Here is a 27,421-nt window from a genome sequence, read left to right as displayed (position 1 = left end):
CCCAGTGTCTTAGGCTGGCCTTAAAACACTCCAAGAAAAAAAAAGTGCGTGCGCAGTGGGGTAAAGCAAGGTTGGCAAAGTGTTTCTAATAACTGAGAGGGACCTGAATGTGTCCTTCCCACATCTGCGCACACTCTGCAACTCTCGTGAGAAGTAAGTGATGACAGCGAAGTTAGCGGCGTCTAAACTTGTCTGACAGTTGGCGAGGTCTGTACAGGAGAGAATACGTATTTAAAAAAAAAAAGTCAGGGGCTGAAGAGACAGCTCTGGGGTTAAGATCACTTGCCACTCTTGCAGAGGACCCAGGCTCAGTTCCCAGCACCCACATGACAGCTTGCAACAGGCTGTGACTCTCGTTCCAAGTGATCCAATGCCCTCTTTTGACCTCTCCAGGCACCAGGCACACATGTAGTACATTTACATACGTGTAGGCAAAGCAGTCATACACATTAAAAAATAAAATTAAATAATGTCCTTTAAGTCAAAGGAGAAAAAAATCATGCCACCGGCTCGGGAGACAGCAGCAGTTAAGAGCATCTGCTGCTCTTGTAGAGGACCGGAGTCCGATTCCCATCAATTGGTCTCCATCGGAAGCTCCAGCTCCAGAGGGTACTATGCCTCTGGCCTCTACAGGCACCTGCTCTCATGTGTGCACACACACATACATAATTTTTAAAAATAAAACTTTTTAAAAAAGCAAACAAATTATGTCAAAGGCAAATATCTGGCCTTTAAATGAATCTAAGAAGCTAACTAGAAGCTTTTCAGGGTTCTGAATGAAGATGTGAAAGAGGAGACTGGATAAAGTCATGGCATTATTGAGAAATGTAATAGTTTACCTTTCAGATACACAGCACCTGGAGTGGAATGCCCCGTCCACTGGGCTCCGGCGCGCACTCCTGACTGTGGCCAGACTGCCTCGGCCCTCTAAGCCTTAGTTTTCTATCCGCTAGACAGAGTCAGGCCGCTAAGCACACAACATCTGCTTGTGGCCCTGGGAGTGGGGTGCCAGGGGTTTGCACTGAAATGGCACATGTCAAGGAGAGACCAAGGGGTCCCTGTTAGAAAGGTGGTTCCCAGCAAAACTCAAGGGCCTTCTAGAGGCTGAATTGAACTGATGGACCGCTCAGCGAGGAAGTTTATCTCTGAGTCAGGGACTGGATACAGTCTCTGTTCCCTTTATCACATGGTCACAGACAGACTGAAAGGTTCATGTGGGTAGGATTTATTGACATGAATTTCCTTTAGCAATTATTCTAACACAGAGAGAACTGCAGAGCCGCAGACATGACAGCAAACCCACGGGCTCTAAAGGATGTGAGGCTCTCACCTCAGGGATGGAGGGATGGAGGGAGGGCGGGGAGGGTGGGGAGGGAGGAGGAGGTGGGGGAGGGAGGGGGTGGTTCGGGAGGGAGGGAGGGAGGGGGAGGGAGAGAGTCTTTTAAAAAGAATCTGAGACGTCTTTTAATTTTCAATTATAAGAAGAAATGACAATACAGGAAGAAATGACATCTGACGATTTAAGCATTTTATCCAGAAACATACATCTATTCCATAGATACCAAATCCATTACCATATAATCGAGTTTGAAAATATACAAAATATTTGTTGTTCTTACATACTGAAATTAAATCCTAATTTCAAAAAGTGCACAGTAAAAACAGCATAAGGAAACCTACAATATCCATGGTTATGTCTATTGTTTTCCATTGACTGTCAACATCAAATTCTGTATTTGCCTTGCTGTTTACAAAGACTTCAAATGTCTCAAGGTCACGGACAACACTGGCTAGTTTACAGGTCCCACAGCAGCACTTCAGCTCCCAGGGGCCACCAGCACTGGCTGTGGAGTCTGGCCCCGAGACTCTGGGAAGCAGCTGCAGCCGGTCTGGAGGGAACAGTCGCGTCCAGCTCCTCGTCAACTATCGACTCCTGTTCTTCTTAGAATTTCCCTGTGCAAAGAAAAGCCACCATAGAGCACAAGCTTCCGAAAAGGCGTCACAGGGTGTGCAAAGCAGGCTGTCTGGGGGCCATGGTGTCCCAGGGAACACTCTGCTTCCCATCTGGAGAACAGCTGGCCGATAACCTGCATGTCAGCCTCTATTCAGTAACCACAAAGCTGTTTATTACTTTTGACTTTCCCTGCTCCCAACTTCCATGACCCAAACCCTCTCGGGGGCATGAATAATAAATAAAGCACACAACTACCCAGTTTACCAAAATTCCTTTTCGTATGAGATTTCTTGAAGCAAAATAGTTTTGGCCCCAATATGGTTTTTGTTGTCTAAATAAACAGGTTGTACAGCAGTGGTTCTCAACCTTCCTGATGCTGTGACCCTTTAACACAGTTCCTTGTGTTGTGGGGACCCCCCACCATAAAACTATTTCATTGCTGCTTCATAACTGTAACTTTGCTACTGTTATAAATTGTAATGTAAATATCTGTTTTCCAATGACCCCAATGAGGTGGAGACCCACAGTTGAGAACTACTGAGAGCTTGGAGTAGTGGTACACACGCTCTTCAACATGGTGGTTTTGCATATTCTCTTCTCTTTGGAGAGGTTCACTTCTTAGGACTACATTCTAATTAAATGCCTAAATGATGAGGCCCACACACCATTTCTTCCCATAAGTGGGCAACACCTGCAGATTATGGTATACACACGGTGGAGATGTTTACTCTGTATCCAGTGGAGACAAAGCTCGCTCAGCCACAAGAAGACACTAGAGCAATACAAATTACTGATAAATGGAGGAGTGTGCTGAACAGTTTTATGTCAAGAGGACACAGCTAAAGTCATCTGAGAAGAGGGAACATCAATTAAGACAATGCCTCCATGAGATCAGGGTGTAGGCAAACCTGTAGGGCATTTTCTTAATTAGTGACTGATGGGGGAGGGCCCAGCTCAGGGTGGGTGGTACCAAACCTGGGCTGGTGGTCCTGGGTTCTATAAGAAAGCAGGCTGAGCAAGCCATGATGAGCAAGCCAGTCAGCAGCATCCCTCCACGGCCTTTGCATCAGTTCCTGTCTCCAGGTTCCTGCCCAGCTTGAGTTCCTGTCCTGACTTCCTTCAATGATGAACAGTGCTGTGGAAGTGTAAGCTGAATAAACCCTTTTCTCCTCAAGCTGTTTTTTGGTCACAGTGTTTCCTCACAGCAACAGTCACCCTGACTAAGACAAGGAGGAAGCCAAACATAGGGCTTGCTTACAGAATTACCAAAGAATGGTTAAGAACACCACTCTGAGCTGAAGGGAGGTCTCTTACTCAGATTTAATAATCCAAGCAATTTAGGGAACTGCCTTTAGTGTAAATTTCAGAATTTTTGAAGTAGCTATGGTCCACCTTGCTCACCTCACATGACGGATGTGCAGCTCGGGGGCTGAAACATTTCTCTGGAATCACTGTCACTGCCTCCTGGACACTAGTGCTACAACTAGCTCTCTCGTAAATTAAGTCACAGAAAAACCAAAGATGATCTCCTCAGTGTGTGTGCATTCTATTATGACTACAACTATAACCAAGTCACGAGAGTAAGGGGAGGTATTCACGGAGAGGACCGTACCTCCTGCCTCCAAGGCCACATTTCCTGAAGCACAAGTCACTAGAGTCACAATCAGAAACATCTGGCTGGTCATCAACACAGAGATGGCCCAGACAAGCACAGGTTAACACTTCCCCACACAGTGAGACGCTGATGAATGTCCTGAAGGATGCTGAGGAGGGTCATGTAACGCAGGCTCCAGTGCAGCACCCTGGCATGTTCTCCAGGGAAACCTCGCCCAGCGGCGACTTTGTCTACTCCAGCATGCAAGGCTGCAACTGCACCTGTACTGCCTCTCCAGCTCAGATGGTGACCAGGTACCGCCTGGCCATCTGAGACGATGCGCAGAACGGAATGCCTGCTGCCGTGAAGCTTACATTTGTAGAAAAGCTGTATGTTACCATTCACTAACAGAGACAGGGTATATGGAAATGCATGCCAACCTAAGCACATTACCCAGTATCTACTGACTGGTTTGGACAGAGACTCTGTGAGAAACAAAATCAACAGGAATCCTGGAGATAAAATGGTTAGCATTCCTAGGTCATATGGGCAGTTATGAGAATAAATAAAGGACTCTATTCCACTCTTGGGCATATACTCAAAGAAGGCCATTGCCTAATGCAGAGATATCTGCACATCCATGTTTATTGCTGCTCTGTTCACAACAGCAAGGGAATGGAACCAGCCGAGATGCCCACCAACAGATGAAGAGGTCGTGAAAATGTGGGAGAGATAGAATATGCAATATTATTCAGCTGTCAAGAAAAATGAGAGCTGCAGGAAAGTGGGTGGGCTTGGGAAGCATAATATTAATAAAGGTGACCTAAAGGGAAAAAGAGAAAAAAGCGTATGTCCCCCTCATATACTGATCCTAGCCCCTAACGTAAACATGTATGTATGTAAACAGTTAGTGTGGACGTGAGGACACAGCGCAGGCGAGGGACACAGGAACCACGAAAGAGGATGGTAAGCTAGTTCTGTGGTTGTTGTGGCAGTTTCAACCCTGTCTGTTCCTTCTCTTCCTGTGGTGGATAACTGACAGTATAAACCCTAAATGAGGCCTATGGTCTCAGAATGTGCAGTTCACTGACAGAGTCGGAGTTGGGGACTGGGTAAGCGTCTTAGTGGCTTCCTTAAGCTGTGTGAGGCTTTCGTCTGTGAATTAACAAGAATAAGTGACTTTACCGAATGAAACAACTTGCTAAGGGTCTGTGAATTAGTAAGAGTAAATGACTTTACGGAATGAAACAAGTTGCTAAGAATTACCCACATACCATTAGGATCTTATACAGACAGAGCGTGATCCCCTCAGGCCATATGCAAGTCCCCTCACTCTTATTACACAAAAGAAAAAATGTCAAAAGGCAGCAGATCAGACCTCAGCTTAGACTCAGCCAAAGACACGATTTTTCTTTTAGGACAGGAAAACGAAGTGAAGGAAGAGGATTCACAAGTCCTTACTCCTAATCTTTCCTCTGGAAACACTTCACAGTGAAGCATCATCTTCCAGCTGCACTGACATCCCCACGTCCCCTCCCCACACACCTTACTGGACATCTTCAGCGTGTCGATCTCTTCCCTCTGTTTGGACAGGGTCTCGTTCATGCTGCACAGGTGGTCGCTCATCATACTCAACTGATCCTCATAGCTCCTCTTGGTGGTCATCAGCTCATCCTACAGAGCAGGGGAAAAGAAGAAAGGCCACCCAGAAGCTCCTTTTATTACAAACATCTAGAAAGCAGCCTATCATGATGCCCTAGTTGAGCTTTTAACACAAAGTTAAGGCATAGGCTGAATGGAAGGACAGAGTGGAAAAAAATGAGGAAAATTTATCAGCCTTCAAAGAATGTGTTCATAGCCGGGCGGTGGTGGTGCACACCTTTAATCCCAGCACTCGGGAGACAGAGCCAGGCAGATCTCTGTGAGTTCGCTCTGGGCTACAGAGCGAGATCCAGGAGAGGCACCAAAACTACACAGAGAAACCCTGTCTCGAAAAACAAAACAAAACAAAAAGAATGCGTTCATAACTTCTTTATCTCAGTCAGTGAAGTGTTGCTTTGCAAGCATGAGGCATCCCTAGAACCCACATAAAAAGAAGCTGGGCCTGGAGGTGCCCACTAGCAGCACTGGGGGAGGGAGACAGATCCTGGAACTCACTGCCAAGTCAGCCAGCCTACTGGACAAGTCTGAGGCCCATGCATGCTTACACAAATGTACCCACGTATAAAACATAAGCATTCCCTCCTCGGCTGGGTACAGGGCTGTCAAAAGCCTGGGGGAACTGTCGCTTCCAATCCACCCTGGTTTTCAAACGCCCTGCACAGGCCTCGGCCTTCTGCACCTTCCCAGGAGGACACCCTGCCTCCCGCCTCATGCTCTCCTCAGCCTCCTGAATGACTCCACTCTCTAAGTAATCTGAGGAGTTGATCTGAAACACGAACGCTGTGTTCCTGGGTGTTCCTGTGCCTACCTCATGCTGATATCAACAGGGGCTTCCTGGAAGGCAAGGCGTGAAACTGGAATTGGATTTATTTACTTGTGTATTTATATATATAATGAAGCAGGGTCTCACTATGTATTCCTGGCGGCCCTGGAACTCACTCTATAGACCAGGCTGGCCTAGAACTCAGAGACCTGCCTGCCTCTGCCTCTCCAATGCTGAGATTAAAGGCGTGCGCCACCATGCCCAGAAAAAGCAAAGCTTTGAAACCCAGCAGTGAGGAAGGAGGAATGTTTTGCAGCTGCACCCTTAGGTTTATTTAGGTCAGTTTCTGAAACAAGACAGAATAATGTGTATAGAACAAGCCTACAGCCAGTCACAATGAGTGTTTATAAGGAAGAGGAGAAAGAAGGATTATGGGTAAGTATAAATAAATAAATGCAGACTACAGAAGAATTTGAAATTAACCTCAAATCAGAAACAAGATGGCTACCCTTGCCTGGTATAAATAATAGTTACTTTCAGATGAGTTAGAAATCAAGCGATTTGAAAAAGGTGTGTTTAAAGGCCACAGAGCACCACTTGCCAAGAGAAGGCTGGCTTGGCTGCCCTCAGGACAGTCATGAAAAGCCGTTAGTGCTGAGGTCACACTCGGGAACTCACTCACCTGCAGCCTGCTGCTGTTCTGACTGGCTAGCTTCATCTCCTCGGTCAGGTTCTCCTTACACTTCTCCGCCAGGGCCAGTCTCTTAGAGAGCGCTCGGCACTGTAGAATCAAAACGTCAAATTTTATCCTGGGAAGGTGAGTGGATTTAGTCACCAAAGCCAAAGGCCATCATTTATTCATTCACTCACTCACTCACTCACTCACTCACTCACTCATTCATTCATTCCAAAACTCTGCTGAATACACAAGGTGGAGAATGGGACAGGACAGAAGATAAGGACCCACCCTTTTGTTTTACTAAGGTAAAAGAGGCCTGCAGCCCAAGCTTATCAGTGTTCTCTTAGCTCCAGTGATCACAAAGCACATAAGAGTGTTCTCCATTTACACAGGATCCATTAATACTTCTAATGGATAAAGAACACTGGTTGTCTCAAAAGGGATTGCGGGCTACCAACCACAGGCCCTACCTAAGGTAGATCCCAAATCCCTTGGGTTTTAAGTTCATCACTAGAGACCTCAGTACAGGAACCACGACATCTTTGTAATCCCACCCAAAGATTTATGCTGTCTATATGTTTTCTCTAGTTTTCCTAAACCCAGATGATGTAAGACAGAGCAGATAAAAAGGAAAAGAGAAAGTTTTATATCACATTGTTCAGACAAGGAGGATCTGAAGACATTTGAATGTTGTGTGGACATCAGGATCTCCAACTATCCTTTCCAGTAAAGTCATGGGGTGTGTGGGGGGGGCATTACTTCCTGTTTATACACGAGAACAAACTAGGACAATCTAAAAATTCTTGCATCATAATTGTGCTGAAAACATTTACTAAAATAGGCAGATCTCATGAAATTGAGACAGCCTGAAATTCCCCTAGTTCCTCATTTGTTCTCAAGAAAATTTCAGGACAGCTTGTACAATCAAATCACCCACTTCCCTCTGTGCTCGGCACTGAACCCGCCCGCCCGAGAGGGAGAGAGCATGCAGGGCACGGGCCATAGGAAGACGACAATCACATCTGGGACACTACCCAGAGAGCGGACAGGGAACTGGAAATGATGGTATCAGCTGCACGCACAGTTCAAGAATGAGCAGTTCTACATCAGCCAGCCTGTTTGCTGTACCCCACTTTCTACACCGTAACAAACAGTCACAGCGACCAGCCGATAAAAGGTGGGTGCAGCAGCTCCCTATTCCCTGGGAAAGGCTGCTTTATTTTAAAGGAAAAAGCACAAAGTCCTTTTCTACCTCTAACAACTGGCTGCCTGTCCACCTCTTCATCTCTGCAGTGTGGAGACAGTCACAGATAACGCTAGGTCCCAACAGAGGGTGCCGTCTCTTCCTCTCTGGTTTAACAACTTAAGTGGTGTAACTCTGCCTGTCTCTAATTAATTCTTACTATAAAGTGTCGAATCAGACACACAGACCCTGCGTGCGCCCACCCACCACCTTCCTTCCCCATTCTTTAGTATCTGTCCTGGTTTCACTCCCCGCTCCATCTCTGCAGTCTGTACAGTGAACAGTGGGGTTTTAATACATGAACTACTGAGTGAAAGAAGAAGAGGAGGCGACAAAGGAAGGCCTTCTGGCTCTTATGAGTTAAACAGGTGACGGTTTTCACTCGATCCTTTAAACTCAGGCCTAAGAACCTCCCACTTAGGAACGGGAGCACGCCGGCTGGGGGAGACGGCTCTTCTGTTGGTGAACTGCTGGCTGTGTAAGCATGAGGAGCTCGGGTCCCCGCAGCCATGCAGAAAGGCCAGACATGGCAGCACGTGCCTGTCACCCCAGAGCTGGGGAGGCAGACACAAGAGCAGCCTGGGGTCTAGCCAGGCAGCCTATCTGACCAACAGCTCCGGGTCAGCGAGAGGTCGAGTCTGAAAGAGTAAGATGGAGGAAGGTACCCATGCCGACCCCTGGTTCCCACAGGTGTGTGCACAGGTGTGTGCACAGGCACATTCCCCCCCACACACACACACACAAACACACACATACACATAAAGACACTGGAGAGACTCTGAAGATGGGCTGGCGAGATGACTCAGGGATGAAGGTGCCATCGGACCTAATGACCCGAGTTTGATCCCGGAACCCACATGGCGGAAGAGAGACAACTCCTGCAAGCTGTTCTCTCCTGTCCACATGTGCTGGGACTCCCCCCCACACACAGGAAGTAAATGTAAAACCAAAGTCTTACACTACTGAAATGAATGTGCTGGAGTGGCATATGGACTAATCACCATGAGCTATGACTGATCCAGACACACAGACAGAAGTGCGTAGGTGATAACGTTTCTCTTCCAGCAGACACGGAACAGAACCGTGACCTGACCTGAAGGGTCAGGGAGAGGGAAGTGGCCATCTGATCGACCCCACTCACCTCGGCATGGAAGTGCACTGACTTACTGTCAGCCAGCTGCAGCTGGGACGTGAGCTCCGCTATCCTTGCCATGTAGTGATTCTTGATCAGGTCTTCTCGGGACTCCACATCTGGGACCTAAGAGGACCACAAAGCAGAGATGCCAGTGAGAAGGCAATTCTAGCAAAGGAAACACAGACCACACTTCACACCTCTTCACTAGAACCTCACAGGAGACGGCTCCCCTTCCCCTCAGAGGACCGTCAGGTACGGCAGGAGAAGAGCCCAGTTTTCCGTATCCAGCATCTGCCGGCCTGTGTCTTAGAGCTCCCCAGAAGAACACAGCACTGGAGTGAAGTACTGGGAAGCCCCACGGCCACGTCCTTCCAGGCAGCATGGTTTTCAATCATCCCTTCATTCATTCTTGTTTTGTTTTTTGAAACAGTGTTGCCAAGCATCCAGGGCTAAACTCAAATTCATAATCCCCCTGCATCAACCTCCCAAATCCTTGGATTACAGGTGTAAGTGATCACATACAGTTCTGACCAGTTTTTATCAGCCACAAACCTATCTTTCAAAATCTCCATCTTTCGGACTAACATGGCTTCTTTAATTGGAAAAGGGCAGAGAACAGAGGAGTATTTACTGGAACCCCAGGTTTTTTAATTAACATACAATCATTATATATACAGTACTGGGGTTCAGTTCGTAAGTATAGATACATTTTGCTGGTCCCTCCTCCCATGAGTCCCCATCATTTCTAAATAGTCATATCTATGCTTCTCTGTACTTTTATAAAATCTAGGCCCCACAAGTGGGAGAAACGTGGTATTTATCTTTCTGAGCCTGACTTGATCTACTTCAGAACATCATCTCTAGTTATATCCATTTTCTTACAAATAATACATTATTCTTTATGGCTTCACCGAACTCCATTATGTACATACACCACACTTTCTTCTCCAATTCTCTGCTGATAGACACCTAGGTTGAGCGCATGATTTCGATACTCGGAACAATGTTGCAATAAACATCGAATGTAAACACCTCTGTGCTATGCTGACTCACGGTCCTGGGGAACCTCTAAATTCAGAACGATTGGTCCAGACTGGTATCTGTCCTGGTTATACTTGCAATGACACATAACTGAGCCACACTGTAAATTCGTGAAGCTCAGTATTACCTTTGAAATAAGGAAATGACAGACTCTACAAGCCTCCTAGAACCATCACGACCGCACTACGTGACGAGCTCGGCTACTTCAGTTTTCATTTACTGGTCACTTGCAGAACTGTGATCTTCAAGTATTTCAAAATTCAAATGTGTAAGCCCACGTGACAAGCCCCACCAGATCTGGGCTCACTCACAGCAGCACACACGGAGGCCTGAGGAACCCTGCACTGTCAGAACTGCAGAAGTCCATCACTGACCACGGCACCTGCTAGCCCAGGCTCTAAGCTGTCCTCTACCGAGGACGGCCTGGAAGGAGTGATAAAAGCACATGGAAGCACCCATGAGAGAGAACACTTGCCTTCCTTGTAAGAATTACCAGAAACACACAAAGAGCTCCACAGGACTCGTCCACAAACGTGCGCCACACATGCACTAATAGGCAACACCATGTCAAGTGCACATTACCTCACTGTCTGGAGTCCTGGTTAAAATCCCAATCTAGAACATAAAGAAAAAACACCGTTAGAACATTTCAGACACAAGAAATTAACAGCCTAAAGCATGTTCTCTTCTTGGTCTGTGCTGGTCCACAGACCATTGATGATGTAGGCCAGATCACTGTGGATGCTGAGCACGGCTTCTGCCACGAGGCACAAATTGATAACCGTTGCCAAATGCTCTATCAAAATGCTGATTCACCCAACGAACCATCCAGGAGCAGGAGGGTGATTGATTTTGACCCTATCACATCATTTCCAAAGCAATAACATAGATGGTCCTCTGGAGACCCCAATCAATAAACATGCTGAACAGAAAACACAAATAAGCACTTTGTATAAAAACTCAAAAGGAAAAAGCATACTTTACATAATGTTATAAAGACATTAATGTAAGATGAATTGCTAAACGGTCTTATAAATGAAATAACCGGGAGCCAGATATTGGGGTGAATGCTGAAAGATCAGAGAAGCAGAACAAGCCGCATCCAACTTCACCTCAACAATGCCTCAGCCAATCCTGTTTCCTCAAACTGAAAGCCTGTGTGTCCTCACCCAAATGGATCTCAGCTAAACTGCTGCTAAAAGCCTAACAGCTTCTAGTTCCTTGTTTTCATGCCTTAAATACCTTTCTGCTTTCTGCCATCACTTCCTGGGATTAAAGACGTGAGTCACCATGCCTGGCTGTTTCCAGTGTGGCTTTGAACTCACAGAGATCCAGACGGATCTCTGCCTCTGGAATGCTAGGATTAAAGGCTTGAGTGCCACCATTTTCTGGCCTCTATGTCTAATCCAGTGGCTGTTCCGTTCTCTGACCCCAGATAAGTTTATTAGGGTGCACAATAGATTGGGAAACACAGAATCACCATACATCAATAAACATTGAGACTTAAAACAAATATATAATATATATATATATATATATATATATATATATATTTTAGATAAATTACTATACAACTCCATTTTTCTTTTCTTTTTTTGTTTTTTGTTTTTTGAGACAGGGTTTCTGTGTAGCTTTGTGCCTTTCCTGGATCTCGCTCCATAGCCCGGGCTGGCCTTGAACTCACAGAGATCCGCCTGGCTCTGCCTCCTGAGTGCTGGGATTAAAGGCGTGCGCCACCACCGCCCGGCCAACTCCATTTTTCTAAAGTTTGCTTTTATAGATAAGACTTAAACAACAGGACTGGGGGTGGCTTAGTGGTAAGAGCTCGCCTCATATGAACAGGCCCTAGGTTCAATCCTGACCACTACCACCATCCCTTAAAAACAGAATGGGATGTCAAAAACAGGTATGACTGCAGAATTCAAATTACTGTCCAAGGTGGCAGGGTGGGTGGAGGGCATTAGGACTCAAGAAAACTACTGGAGACTTTTTTCCCAATGGGATCTCCTATTCAGGGATAGGGTCCAGTGGGCAGTATCTATATATTCTCAACCATCCTCAAGTGTATCATTCTTTTATCCCCTAGCCTCTGCCCACTATCTTTTTGGAGACAGTTTCACTATATAACCACGGCTGGCCACAAACTCATGGCAATCCTCCTGGCTTAGGCAGCCAGGGGCTGGGATCACAAGTGTGCCCTGTGTCCAGCTTCCAAGAGTGTTACTCTGAGGACTGAGAGCTGTGAATTCATGGATGTTCACCTATCTAGCTACAAAAGAGTCTGCCGTAAGAATTTTTGGTTACAGAAGAGCTGCAATTTTCTCCTCAGTGAAGCAAGAGTAGCAATTTCTCTCTCTAAGTTAAAAGCTGCTTAGAACAACCCACTGATCATTTGATTTGGTGTAATCAAATCTAACTATATTTGATGAGATAAAACGCAAAGCTATGTCTATGCCCCTTTACCTCTCCCACTCATTACTCCCAGGTTTGAAAACGTGAACCATACAGGGTCCTTCAAAGGAATAGTCCATAAATGGAAGGAATATTCTGACATGTGTTCTTTTCAATCTTTTCTCATGTTCTACTAACTAGAGTATGATCCAATGCAAACTTATTAGAACATATTTGGCAATGAAGAACAAAAAACTTATAATATTCATGTCTTCTGGTTCTGCAGTTCTTTCTTAAGACTTATTTCTCTTAATTATGTATATACATGTATGTCTGTGTGTGGGTATGTGCACCATGAGTTCAGCGCCCCCAAAGTTTAGATGAGGGCATCAGATCCCTTGGAGATGGAGTTACAGGAGGCGGTGAACTACCCAACGTGGGCACAGGGAACCAAATCAGGTCCCCCACAAGATCAGAACCTGCTCTGAGCTGCTGAGCCATGTCTCCAGTCCTACTCAGTAATTCCAACCCTAACCTAAGAGTGTGCCCCATGGAAATCACCTAATATGTGGAGAGACTCTTACATAAAAATTGTATGATAGTTACGACAGTGAAACATATAACCTATGCTCAACCACAGGGAAGCTAAGATGCATTAGAGATGGAATACTGTGGAGTCAGTTTCTACAGTCTCTGATGAAACAATGTGCATTAACTTTATGCTAAAGTCTAAAATTTTTATCAAACAGATATGAAATTTTGTAGAAAGAAATTTAGTAGTACTATTTATTCAGGATAATGCCATTGATTTTCTTCTTTTTTAATCTCTTGTTATTTTTAGTTACCTCTAATGTACATGGATAATTTTTATATCTAACATACATTTGAAAAGCCCACTAATTTAAGCAGTGTTTTTAATTAAAACAAAATGTGAACATTTGTATTGCTCTGCATTTTTCTTTCTTGGATTATTATCTTTTTTTTACAATAATGAACCGGTGACTACATGGTTGAATTCAGTGCTGGATATTTTCATGAAAACAATTAACATTTGGCCTCTGAAACGCTACAGGGCTTCAAACAGTCAATTTATATCTGGTATTGCTTATTTAGCCTTAAAGTGACCTCTTGGATTGAAGGCTGTGTCCCTTCTGAATCAATTGACTCTGAACCAGGCAGCTTACTTCTCTCACCCAAGATAAAGGCAGTTCAAGGTGTGCTCACCCACAGCCACAGCTACAGACTTAGTTCACTGTGCTCACCTAAGGGTGGCAGAGGAGATTTGAAAAAAAAGGCTAGAAGCAGAAACAGCAAAGTCAGCAAAATGGTCTCTTCCCCTCGCTGGGGGGGCGGGGCAGGCCCTCTGGGCAGGGATCTGCCATGCGCAGTGGAGAAAGAGAAGTGCATGGGTAGACTCTTCTCACCCTCATCTCCCGCCTTCGACTCTTAATCAGATTTAAAATCCACTCACAAATCACCTCTCCTGTGACATCATCCTCCACCGACTGACTTTCCCTGTGACTTCACAACTCTCTGTGTGGAAGGCAGGGAAGCTGATACTAGATCGAAACCACCAAGGGTGGGCGACTATTCCACTATGTGTAGTAGCGTGTGAAAGTTAAGAGGAGGCACCCAGCCTTTCTCTAACTCTGAACAGAAATAGCAGCTCACGGAATATGCAGCTCAACTACGTTTAAATTCCAGTTAGATTTAAATTCAAGAGTCGAGAGCAGGAAAGAGCAGCCGGTGGGAGGAGGGGGCACCAAGGTGACAGAAGTCATGAGTGAGCAGACACCCAGGGAAAAGAACAGTCGCGAAGACAGATGAGTCAAAATGCAAAGGAGAGTACCAGAGAGCAGAATTGAGTTTGGTTTCCCCAAGGGAAATGAGCACAATTTGGCTAGAAAGACAGGTATCCAGGGGCGCTGAATGCCAACCAAATGAACTGAATTCTACAGGTGACAGGAAGCCACTGAAGCCCAGGAGCCGGAGAGTGTGTTAATTCCTAACCAGACTCCAGGAAAAGCACAGAGGGCACTGGTGAGGTGGGTGGGGAAAGAGACCCTGAAGAGGTGATGGGTAGGAACAGGAGACAAGGCCGTGTGCACACACGCTAACTGAACACCCTACTCAAGCAAGAGCAACTTCCAAGTGCATCAGTCCACAGTACAGTCGCCTCTTGGGCCCAGTGCTGTTCGGTACTGAAGGATCTTCACATCCCTGGGAACCCTCATTTACATGCAGGAGAAGTGTTTGCCATTCTAGGCCTCAAGGAAAAAACAGGCCTTGGCTTTCGGCCCCGACAGACATCGAGGCCGAGTATACTAGTTTCCAACGCCATCTCCTCAGAAAACCAGGCAGCCACCATCACAAAGACTGAGAGTGGCCTCAGGTAAGTTGTTTCTGCTTCCCCTCACCAACAGCACAGTGGACAATGCCTCCAGTTTCACACCCCTACAATCCACCTGAGAACAGACTGAGATAATACACTGCCATGTTTTCAGACCCAGGCTGGCAAATGATCACAACAATCCCTGCCCAACTAGCTGCACAACCTCTGGGCTAGTCTGGAGCCATGGATACTTCCTGAACACCACCAACTCTACAGCCAGCACAAGGGTAAGTGAAAGGAAAGAAGGGATGTAGGGGGTGGAGGAGTGTCAGACAGTGGGGAACAGTCAGACAGCGGGGAACAGTCAGACAGTGGGGAACAGTCAGACAGTGGGGAACAGTCAGACAGAGGGGAACAGTCAGACAGCGGGGAACAGTCAGACAGTGGGGAACAGTCAGACAGTGGGGAACAGTCAGAGAGTGGGGAACAGTCAGACAGAGGGGAACAGTCAGACAGCGGGGAACAGTCAGACAGTGGGGAACAGTCAGACAGTGGGGAACAGTCAGACAGAGGGGAACAGTCAGACAGCGGAGAACAGTCAGATAGTGGGGAACAGTCAGACAGTGGGGAACAGTCTGACGGTGGGGAAGAGTCAGACAGTGGGGAACAGTCAGACAGTGGGGAACAGTCAGACAGTGGGGAACAGTCAGACAGAGGGGAACAGTCAGACAGCGGAGAACAGTAAGACAGCGGGGAACAGTCAGACAGTGGGGAACAGTCAGACAGTGGGGAACAGTCTGACGGTGGGGAAGAGTCAGACAGTGGGGAACAGTCAGACAGTGGGGAACAGTCAGACAGCGGGGAACAGTCAGACAGAGGGGAACAGTCAGACAGCGGGGAACAGTCAGACAGCGGGGAACAGTCAGACAGCGGAGAACAGTCAGACAGCGGGGAACAGTCAGACAGCGGGGAACAGTCAGACGGCGGAGAACAGTCAGACGGCGGGGAACAGTCAGACGGCGGAGAACAGTCAGACGGCGGAGAACAGTCAGACGGCGGAGAACAGTCAGAGAGTGGGGAACAGTCAGACAGTGGAGAACAGTCAGACAGTGGAGAACAGTCAGACGGTAGAGAACAGTCAGACAGAGGGGAACAGTCAGACAGTGGAGAACAGTCAGACAGAGGGGAACAGTCAGACAGCGGAGAACAGTCAGACAGTGGGGAACAGTCAGACAGTGGAGAACAGTCAGACAGAGGGGAACAGTCAGACGGTGGAGAACAGTCAAACAGCGGGGAACAGTCAGACAGTGGGACAGTCAGACAGTGGGGAACAGTCAGACAGAGGGGAACAGTCAGACGGTGGAGAACAGTCAAACAGCGGGGAACAGTCAGACAGTGGGGAACAGTCAGACAGTGGGGAACAGTCAGACAGAGGGGAACAGTCAGACAGCAGAGAACAGTCAGACAGTGGGGAACAGTCAGACAGTGGGGAACAGTCAGACAGTGGAGAACAGTCAGACAGTGGAGAACAGTCTGACGGTGGGGAACAGTCAGAGAGTGGGAAACAGTCAGACAGTGGGGAACAGTCAGACAGCGGGGAACAGTCAGACAGTGGGGAACAGTCAGACAGTGGAGAACAGTCAGACAGAGGGGAACAGTCAGACGGTGGAGAACAGTCAAACAGCGGGGAACAGTCAGACAGCGGGGAACAGTCAGACAGTGGGGAACAGTCAGACAGTGGAGAACAGTCAGACAGAGGGGAACAGTCAGACGGTGGAGAACAGTCAAACAGCGGGGAACAGTCAGACAGTGGGGAACAGTCAGACAGTGGGGAACAGTCAGACAGAGGGGAACAGTCAGACGGTGGAGAACAGTCAAACAGCGGGGAACAGTCAGACAGTGGGGAACAGTCAGACAGTGGGGAACAGTCAGACAGAGGGGAACAGTCAGACAGCGGAGAACAGTAAGGCAGCGGGGAACAGTCAGACAGCGGAGAACAGTCAGACAGTGGGGAACAGTCAGACGGTGGAGAACAGTCAGACAGAGGGGAACAGTCAGACAGTGGGGAACAGTCAGACAGTGGAGAACAGTCAGACAGTGGAGAACAGTCTGACGGTGGGGAACAGTCAGAGAGTGGAGAACAATCAGACAGAGGGAAACAGTCAGACAGTGGGGAACAGTCAGACAGTGGGGAACAGCCAGACAGTGGAGAACAGTCAGACAGTGGAGAACAGTCAGACAGCGGGGAACAGTCAGACAGTGGGGAACAGTCAGACAGTGGGGAACAGTCAGACAGTGGGGAACAGTCAGACAGAGGGGAACAGTCAGACAGCAGAGAACAGTCAGACAGAGGGGAACAGTCAGACAGTGGGGAACAGTCAGACAGTGGAGAACAGTCAGACAGTGGAGAACAGTCTGACGGTGGGGAACAGTCAGAGAGTGGGAAACAGTCAGACAGTGGGGAACAGTCAGACAGCGGGGAACAGTCAGACAGTGGGGAACAGTCAGACAGTGGAGAACAGTCAGACAGTGGGGAACAGTCAGACAGTGGAGAACAGTCAGACAGAGGGGAACAGTCAGACGGTGGAGAACAGTCAAACAGCGGGGAACAGTCAGACAGCGGGGAACAGTCAGACAGTGGGGAACAGTCAGACAGTGGAGAACAGTCAGACAGTGGGGAACAGCCAGACAGTGGAGAACAGTCAGACAGTGGAGAACAGTCAGACGGTGGAGAACAGTCAGACGGTAGAGAACAGTCAGACAGAGGGGAACAGTCAGACAGCGGAGAACAGTCAGACAGTGGGGAACAGTCAGACAGTGGAGAACAGTCAGACAGAGGGGAACAGTCAGACGGTGGAGAACAGTCAAACAGCGGGGAACAGTCAGACAGTGGGGAACAGTCAGACAGTGGGGAACAGTCAGACAGAGGGGAACAGTCAGACGGTGGAGAACAGTCAAACAGCGGGGAACAGTCAGACAGTGGGGAACAGTCAGACAGTGGGGAACAGTCAGACAGAGGGGAACAGTCAGACAGCGGAGAACAGTAAGGCAGCGGGGAACAGTCAGACAGCGGAGAACAGTCAGACAGTGGGGAACAGTCAGACGGTGGAGAACAGTCAGACAGAGGGGAACAGTCAGACAGTGGAGAACAGTCAGACAGTGGAGAACAGTCAGACAGTGGAGAACAGTCTGACGGTGGGGAACAGTCAGAGAGTGGGGAACAGTCAGACAGAGGGAAACAGTCAGACAGTGGGGAACAGTCAGACAGTGGGGAACAGCCAGACAGTGGAGAACAGTCAGACAGTGGAGAACAGTCAGACAGCGGGGAACAGTCAGACAGTGGGGAACAGTCAGACAGTGGAGAACAGTCAGACAGTGGAGAACAGTCAGACAGTGGAGAACAGTCAGACAGCGGAGAACAGTCAGACAGTGGGGAACAGTCAGACAGTGGAGAACAGTCAGACGGTGAAGAACAGTCAGACGGTAGAGAACAGTCAGACAGAGGGGAACAGTCAGACAGAGGGGAACAGTCAGACAGAGGGGAACAGTCAGACAGTGGGGAACAGTCAGACAGTGGGGAACAGTCAGACGGTGGGGAACAGTCAGACGGTGGAGAACAGTCAGACAGTGGGGAACAGTCAGACAGCGGAGAACAGTCAGACAGTGGAGAACAGTCAGACAGTGGGGAACAGTCAGACGGTGGGGAACAGTCAGACAGCCGAGAACAGTCAGACGGTGGAGAACAGTCAGACAGTGGAGAACAGTCAGACGGTGGAGAACAGTCAGACAGTGGGGAACAGTCAGACGGTGGAGAACAGTCAGACGGTGGAGAACAGTCTGACGGTGGGGAACAGTCTGGCCCGTTGATGAGGCTAACTCTAGAAGTGGTTCCTTTAGTAACTCAAGGGTGACTAGAGCCACCACACAAACTATCCTTGTACAGATTTTAAATTCTGGTATTTGTTGGGTGTCTCATCCACACATCTACTATTTAATTCAGTACAAGCATGCTGCCTTTGCTTTACCATTTTATATGAATGTCTTTTTCTAAACAACTTAAAAGAAAGCTGCAGGGCCAGCAAGATGGCTCTGTGGGCAAAGGCACTTGGCCCCAGGCCTGAGGACTGATTTTGATTGCCAAGTCCACATGGTAGAAGGTGAGAACCTCTGTCTATGACCTCTGCTCCCTCCTGTAGTGGGTAGCTGTTCCATCTTTGACCTTGAAGCACTGCCCCTAGTGAGGCAGTCGGTAACTGCCACGCCTACCTATGTCCTGCCCCTGGGGTGTGGCCAAGATGGGAGCCCTTAAGACCCGAGCTCCGTACGTGCTGGCCCTCTTGGCTCCTCGTGATCCTGGATGTTGAACTGCAGACCAAGTCAGAGTTCTCCAGAGAACAACGCCAGACTACACCTCACCTCTCCCGAATTCTGTAACTGACCCCTTCACTGGCTGTAAGTTACCCCAAAATAAACCTCCTTTAACTACTAGATAAACTATGTGGAGTTGCCTTGTTAAACCCGCTTTACCCTCCCTCACTCTGAACAACTCCACATGATAAATAAAATGTAATAAAAATAAATTAAGCCACTGACATTATAATACTTTATCCTAAATACTAACATTTATCTAAAAAATCTGAAGATGGTCCTCTAAAGCAGCATATCTCAAACTTTAGGGGTCAAATATCAGATATTTACATTACAATTCATGACAGTGGTTTAAAAGAACATGGCCCTCATAGACTCATAGAGAATGGCACTATTAGGAGGTGTGACCTTGCTGGAGTAGGTGTGGCACTGTTGGATGAAGTGTGTCACTAGGGGATGGGCTTTAAGGTCTCAGAAGAGCAAGCTATGCCCAGTGTGGCATTCTTTTCCTGCTGCCTGCAGATCAAGATGTGGGACTCTCAGCTCCTTCTCCAGCACCATGTCTACCTGCATGCCACCATGTTGCACCATGATGATAATGGACTAAATCTCTGAATGGGTGAGCCACCCCAATTAAATGTTTTCCTTTATAAGAGTTGCTGTGGTCATGGTGTCTCTTCACAGCAATAGAAACCCTAACTAAGACAGCAGCAAAATTACAGTTATGATGTAGCAATGAAATAACTGTGTGGTTGGCGGTCACTACAATGTCAGGAACTGTAGTAAAGGGTTGCAGCATTACGAAGGTTGAGAACCACTGCTCTGGGGCTTATACCCACACCTGTACACCTGTCACCCACAGCCACAGGCCTACACACCTGTCATGCATGCGCTCCACTGGCTGCAGCTAAGTCTGAGACACACCAGGGGAGTGGTGGCATCAGTGAGCCAGCAGCAGCAGCATGCACCTGAGCACTGCATCATCCTGCGGAGCACCGCACCCTGCGGAGCACCGCACCCTGCGGAGCACCGCACCCTGTGGAGCACCACAGCTCTCCTCAGCTCCTCACCCTGCACAGACTGCTCTGACTCTGACTCCTTCCCTCTCTGATTTCTCCTTTTCTTGACTTTCCTATTTTCTTTTTCAATTACAGACAGAGTGTTGTAACTAGGAAACTTGACAAAAGATAATCACGAATTTGGTAATGCCAAGAGAGCTGTTTCTTTACCTTCTAAGTCGACACAGTTAAAAAGAAGGCAGGGAACGTGAGGCTGTGAGACTGTCTGCCCGGTGACCCCTGACAGAAAAGTATGTCCGAGGGGTTCTATGTTACATGCACATTCTGAGCTTTGACTTTCTGGAACACACTATGGAATTCTTTTAAAGTGGTGTTAGTGGTCATTCTAGCAAAGTTAGGTATTTGTGGGGTTGGAAATTTAGCTCAGTGATAGAGCACTCACTCACCTAGCAAGTGCAAGGCCCTGGGTTCAGGGCAGAGAGGATGGGAGTGGGCTAGAAAATTCCAAAAAAGACCATAAAACAAGGTAACTAAAAGGTTAGGTAATGGTCCTTGGTTGGAAACACGACTCCATCTTGGAACTGTTTTCAAAGAGAAGCAGAATCATCCTAGATTTGACTTACCGCATCTTCTCCAGACACACAGTTCTGGCCACGTGGCCATCCAGTAAACTCTTCTGTAATTTAATGGAGTTACTTTCTGAAGGAGACAAGCCGCCTCTATTTAAAGGACAGGGAGCCTGACATGTGATTCAGATGGGCTTGTTTGCATCTCTCCCAAATTCGTCCGTGACGGAATTAGAAGGAGGGACCCTTGGAGATGGCCTACTGGACATTTACAAAACAGACCCGGGAGGCTGGTCCACCCCTTCTACATGGGGCAGCATGATTGGAAAGGCAGCCAGCAGTGAACCAGGAAGACACCGGCTCTTGGACTTCCCAGCCTCTGGCTGTTTCTGCCATTTTGTTATAGGAACAGGAATGAACGTTGGGTCTTTATCAGTTAGCACTGAAATAAACCGTGGGCTAGGGCAAGCAGGAAGACACTCACCAGACTGGCACTCTGCCCAGGCTCTGACGGGACCTTTGCTGCAGCTTCCTCCTGGCAGGGAGCAGTGGACACAGTAGCGTTCTCCTGGGCCAGCCCAAGCAGCTGTGCACTGCCCGTACTCCTCAGCCTGTCTGCATGCCGCTGGTTTTCTTTCTCCAGCTTGATTTTGGCTAACTGTGCCTCTAACATCCAATGTTCCTTTTCCTGCTCCAGTTTAGAAATCTTTTCCAAACTCTGCTGAACCTGAAAAAGTAGGATTTTCCACCTTAGAGAATAACAGGGACAGAATGTAAAAACAATGGAAATTTTTATACTGGACAGCAAAAGGAATAACCCTAAATTCAGAAACTGAGCCAACTATTTAAAATCTGTATCCATCAGAGGACTTCATGGGAAGACAGCTCAGTCAGGAAGTGTGGGTCTGGGTTTGTTGCCCAAAACTCATCCTAACAATCCCCGCTCTGAGGAGGTGTGGGGCCCTGGAGCTCTCCACAGCCTACATGGTGAGTTCCTGGCCAGGCTAGCTCTCTCTTGGGGTGGGGGGTGGACAGTGCCTGAGAAACACCAGTAGCTCAAGACTCCTCTGGCCTCCATGGGCCTGCACAGACAGTGAAAGAGACGTTCAAAGGGTGGAGAAGGTTATGAGGAGCATCCAACACAGACATGCTCCCTGAACACATGAAGGCCCTTCATGGACAGACATGTTTCTGTGATACTCAAATCGTATACAGAAATCAAATCGTATACTGAAATCCAAGAAAAAGACACCAAGGCAGAAAACAGCAAAAGCAGAAACCGAGAGTCAGAGAAGCGCTGGAATAAACTACAGCCACAGAGGCACTGCCTGTCCCTGGTGCTAAACACACTCCCACTTCACTAAAATTCAAAAAGCACAAAGCTGGGTGTCAGGGGACATGTGGGCTTTCCTTATGAGCGATGAGTGCAGGTCAGGCCTGAAAGAGCATATACGCGCCACACGGCATAATTTCATTTATGAAAACTCCATATCGGCCAACAAAACCAGTCTAGGAAAAATTAATTAGAAAAAGAGAGAAACAAAGCCAATCTGTGGTGTCAGAATGCAGACAAGGGGCAACCATGTTACAGAGGGGCCTTCGGGAGGTAATTGTTGAGGCACACCACACACACACACACACACACACACACACACACACACACACACAGTCTTTACAACTTTAGGTCCCGGTTACAATAGTGTGTTCACACACACACACAGACACACAGAGTCTTTACAACTTTAGGTCCTGGTTACATTAGTGTATATATACACACACACACACACACACACACAGTCTTTACAACTTTAGGTCCTGGTTATATTAGTGTACACACACACACACACACACACACACACACACACACACACACAGAGTCTTTACAACTTTAGGTCCTGGTTACATTAGTGTATACACACACACACACACACACACACACACACACAGAGTCTTTACAAATTTAGGTCCTGGTTACATTAGTGTGTACACACACACACACACACACACACACACACACACACACACACACACAGTCTTTAGAACTTTAGGACCTGGTTACAATAGTGTGTTTACTTGTAAAAACTGTGGCAAATATTAGGGATCTGTACACTTCTCTATATGTTATACTTTTTTTGATAAAGTAGTTTTGTTGGTTGGAGAGCTCCCTCATCAGTTAGGAGTACTGGCTGTTCTTGCACAGGACTGAAGTTTGGTTCCCAGCACCCACATCAGATGTCCACAGAGGCCAGAGGAGGACATCGGATCCCCTAGAACTGGAGTTACAGACAGTTGTGAGCGGCCCTGGGAATCGAACCAGGGTCCTCTGGAAAAGCAGCCAGTGTTCTTAACGACTATGCCATTTTTTCCAGTCCTATAAGAAGTGTTCCCCCAAATTAAAAATAAATCAGATGTTAAAGTTATTTAAATAAATCTCTGACAAAATCTAAACTGAATCAGTTTATACCAATTTTTGAAAGAAATAGTACCTTCCACGCAATCTACTTCCCCAACTCAACTGACAACAGAAGGGGACAGCCTAATGAGTCTCCCTCCGCCCTGTCCTTTACTGCCTCAGTGCCTCATCATCTATACACCTCAAAACCCTTCTTCAGTCTCAGTGTCTCATCATCTATACACCTCAAAACCCTTCTTCAGTCTCAGTGTCTCATCATCTATACACCTCAAAACCCTTCTGCAGTCTCAGTGTTGCTCATCATCTATACACCTCAAAACCCTTCTTCAGTCTCAGTGTCTCATCATCTATACACCTCAAAACCCTTCTTCAGTCTCAGTGTCTCATCATCTATACACCTCAAAACCCTTCTTCAGTCTCAGTGTCTCATCATCTATACACCTCAAAACCCGTCTGCAGTCTCAGTGTTGCTCATCATCTATACACCTCAAAACCCTTCTTCAGTCTCAGTGTCTCATCATCTATACACCTCAAAACCCTTCTTCAGTCTCAGTGTCTCATCATCTATACACCTCAAAACCCTTCTTCAGTCTCAGTGTCTCATCATCTATATACCTCAAAACCCGTCTGCAGTCTCAGTGTCTCATCATCTATACACCTCAAAACCCTTCTTCAGTCTCAGTGCCTCATCATCTATACACCTCAAAACCCTTCTTCAGTCTCAGTGTCTCATCATCTACACACCTCAAAACCCTTCTTCAGTCTCAGTGTCTCATCATCTATACACCTCAAAACCCTTCTTCAGTCTCAGTGCCTCATCATCTATACACCTCAAAACCCTTCTTCAGTCTCAGTGTCTCATCATCTATACACCTCAAAACCCGTCCGCAGGGTTGAACACTTGTGCTTTTTACCAAACTCCATGATGTTCACGGTGCCATACCTGCTGGGCGAGGCCTTCCCGACTCTCGGTAGAGCTGAGAAGAACCCGGCGGTTCGCCACTGCTTCCCCGTAAGGCACGGACTCTGCGAGGGGCTGGGGGGAAAGCGCTGGAGTCATGAAAGGGTCCAACATACAGAGTGAGAACGCTGAGAGGCGTGTACCACAGACCAAGCCGCTTGCCAACACAGACCATGTCCTTCTTACGTGTGAAAAGAAAAACGCATTTGAAAAAGAGAACGGAGACAGGACATCGTCATGGCAACTGTACACCGCTCCAACTCTGTGTACCAGAACACAGGCGGAGGCAGGACAGGAAGCGGGAGCAGATAAAGCACAGACAAATCTCCTGTGACAAACGCTGCTTCCAGCTCAGTGAAGACAGGGCCAGGAACGGTCAGAGAAAGAGCAAGGGGCTTCTTTCACATTTAATCATGACCAGGCTGAGATGAACTACTTAAAGTTAGATGAAAAAAATATAGCTGCATGTTTCTATAACCTCGGGAAGAGGGCTTTGGCTAAGAACGACCACCACAGCAGAAAAAGATCCATTGGGGGAAAAAAAGAAAGAAAATAAAGCAAAGACAAAAACCAACCAACCAAACAAACAAACAAACAACCAGGAAAAAGACCTGTTGAGTGATAAATAACACAGGATCAAAACCCGTAGGGTGGTGAGTGGCTCAGCGGGCTAAGACACTTGTTATCAAGGCTGACAACCTGAGTTCGATCCCAGGACCCACGTGGTGAGGGAGAGGACGCCTCCAGGTTGTCCTCGAAGTTCCACATACATGCCACGGCATGTGCGCACAGCTCCCACCTCAGCCATCCAAAATAAGTAAAAGCTAAAATTCTCTGTTCTAAAAAAAATACCATACCAAAATGGTAGAAAGTATTTTCTATATAAACACGATTAAAATTCTTAATGTAGAGTATCCAGGAGAGGTAGGGATGGATATGTCCTTGGCATATTATATATATATATATATATATATATATATATATATATATATATATATATATATATATATATATATATATGTAAGAACTGTCAAGGAATAAATTTAAAATATTCTTTAAAAATCTTTATAGGGAACGCTTCCATTTTAGCTAGGAATTTTTATTTTAAGACAGACTTCAATAGAGAGCAGATAGAACAAATGATGACCATGAAAAGCCACCCTATCTGACTAGTCAACAGAGACATGCACATAAAAACAATACGGAACTGCTCGATGAGCCAGACGGACACCAAGCTAATGGATAAACAGGTGGCAGTCCTGAGTGTAGTCTGGAACACTGAACTAGTAGAAATAGGAAAAAAAAGAAATATACTTATAACTTTTTCTAACAATAATAAGAATATGTGGTCACTGAAAAAAATCAGAAAATGAAGCAATACATTATTTTACTCCTAATCTTACCACCCACATGTGACTCTTCCCTTTGTTTAGACTATGTCTAAAACACTGACTGTAGTACATGTGTGCACAGAGACTATGAAATCAAAATGTATCTCCTGTTTGAATGTATTCTTTTAGAAGCTTTTACCTCCCGATGCATTGTGTATATTCCATACATATTTTATACACATAATACATATGTATGATATAAACCATTATTAATGATTGTAGCCATGTGCCACTGCCCCTTGCTGACGGTCATTATTCTGATGGCTCTCTAGTATTTCATTCCATGAATGTGTAATGGTTTTCACTGTTATATACAGTGCTACATGTAGTGAGGATAGTTTGTGTTTTAGCGTTTCAACTACACAACACATATAAACATTCTTAAATTTCTTGCCATTTTCTTAAACCTAAGTTTCACTGTACAATTTGCTTTTTGCATTCAGAATATTTTAGGGATCTGTCTGTCAGTCTGTATGCGGTGCCTACTGTATTCCTGTTTGAATGAAGCATAGAGTTTTATGCTACATGAAGAATGCTTCATGGTTCCCTGAGGTTTCCTTTGGCCAATCCTGACTTTTCACCACCTACAGTAGTAACCCTGCTGAAGCCCCTGCAAACACCCTGCAGGCACATGTGTGGACCACTAAGAGTCCAATGTTTAAAGCCACGAGTCTGCAGGACTTACAGTTCTCCCACTCCATCTCCTCTCGGGGCAGCCCTAGCCATGTGTAAGGCTAGCTGGCGCCCTACAGTTGTCTAACTGGTGTCTTGATGACTGACTCTGCAGAAAGGAACCCACGATCCCAAGCAAGTACATGAGTGACTGTTAGCGGCAGCACACAGACCTGTCTCAAAGCCTTCATGTAGGCAGCAGCCTTCTTCTTGTACTGTAGCATGCATTCAGCTGAAAGGGGACTAATGAATCCACTGGCTGTCTTGGGCCCATAGCTCAGTGAAGCAATGAAGTAGTCCACGTTGTTGCTGAAGAAAGATGCAATCTAAACACAGCATGACAAGAAAACATTCTATTTTCCAACAGTGATCTAAAATATCTACCTCGCAGTTCTGCAGTGGTTTGAACGAGAATGGCCCCCATAGGTTCCTATGTCTGAATGTTTGGTCCCCAGTTAGCGGAACTATTTGGGAAGGATTAGGAGGTGTGGCCCTGTTGGAGAAGTATGGACTTGTTGGAGACACCAGGGGTGTCTACCTGGAACTTTCAGCTCATACGTAAGCTCTCAGCTACTGCTCCAGTCCCACACCTGCCACCAAGTTCCCCACCAGATGATCATGGACCAACCCTCTGAAACTGTAAGCACGCCCCCAGTTAAATGCTTCCTAAATTGCCATGGTGTTTCATCACAGCAATCCAACAGTGACTAAGACAAAGTCTCAGAGCAGTCTGAATGGAAATGAAATTTCAACACCTGACCCCAAACCTACACCTATGCATTTGCAAATACCTTCACAATGTGTGATAGAAATGAGACACCCAGTAAATGAGAAGACTTCAGACACGCCCGCTCTGTTTAGTTTCTGTCCTTCTGTAGGTGACTGACTTTCTTGAGACAGGATCTCACTATGTAGCTTTGGTTGGCCTAGAACTCATTATGGAGACTAGGCTAGCCTTGAACTCACAGAGATCAGCCTGCCTCTGTCCTCAAAGTGCTGGGATTACAGGCATGTGCCATGCCCACATGTAGTTGTTTCTCATAAACTATCTGTAGTGATCTCAAGCTATGTTTGGGTTTACGTTAACTTTGAATATTTCATATCCCAACAGAATAGATATGACATAAGCATCTTAAATACGTACTTTCTACATAAACTTAGTCCTGTAAAATCTTAACTTGTTAATAGAACAGAAAAGAAGGCTAAACACACAGATTCTTGTCATTCATGGATTTAG

At 46.7% G+C, this 27,421-nt stretch overlaps 1 protein-coding gene across 1 annotated transcript in view; it reads right to left on the bottom strand.

The window, feature by feature from the left end:
* Window positions 1-1,209: 1,209 nt before the first annotated feature.
* Ppp1r21 (protein phosphatase 1 regulatory subunit 21) overlaps window positions 1,210-27,421 on the bottom strand; it is a 67,481-nt gene continuing 41,269 nt past the window's right edge. Inside the window, exons 15-22 of the mRNA XM_052746527.1 lie at window positions 26,358-26,510; window positions 24,104-24,196; window positions 21,232-21,474; window positions 10,654-10,686; window positions 9,037-9,153; window positions 6,656-6,754; window positions 5,094-5,222; window positions 1,210-1,953 (exon numbers count right to left, since the gene is read on the bottom strand). Of these exons, the coding sequence (XP_052602487.1) occupies window positions 1,924-1,953; window positions 5,094-5,222; window positions 6,656-6,754; window positions 9,037-9,153; window positions 10,654-10,686; window positions 21,232-21,474; window positions 24,104-24,196; window positions 26,358-26,510 (897 nt within the window). The 3' untranslated portion in view covers window positions 1,210-1,923. The remainder of the gene's footprint in view (window positions 1,954-5,093; window positions 5,223-6,655; window positions 6,755-9,036; window positions 9,154-10,653; window positions 10,687-21,231; window positions 21,475-24,103; window positions 24,197-26,357; window positions 26,511-27,421) is intronic.

The sequence above is a fragment of the Peromyscus californicus genome, unplaced genomic scaffold (assembly GCF_007827085.1).
Source record: "Peromyscus californicus insignis strain IS unplaced genomic scaffold, ASM782708v3 Scaffold_1__1_contigs__length_55948999, whole genome shotgun sequence".
In the NCBI taxonomy this organism is placed as follows: domain Eukaryota; kingdom Metazoa; phylum Chordata; class Mammalia; order Rodentia; family Cricetidae; genus Peromyscus; species Peromyscus californicus.
This window is presented reverse-complemented; position numbering and strand designations above follow the sequence as displayed.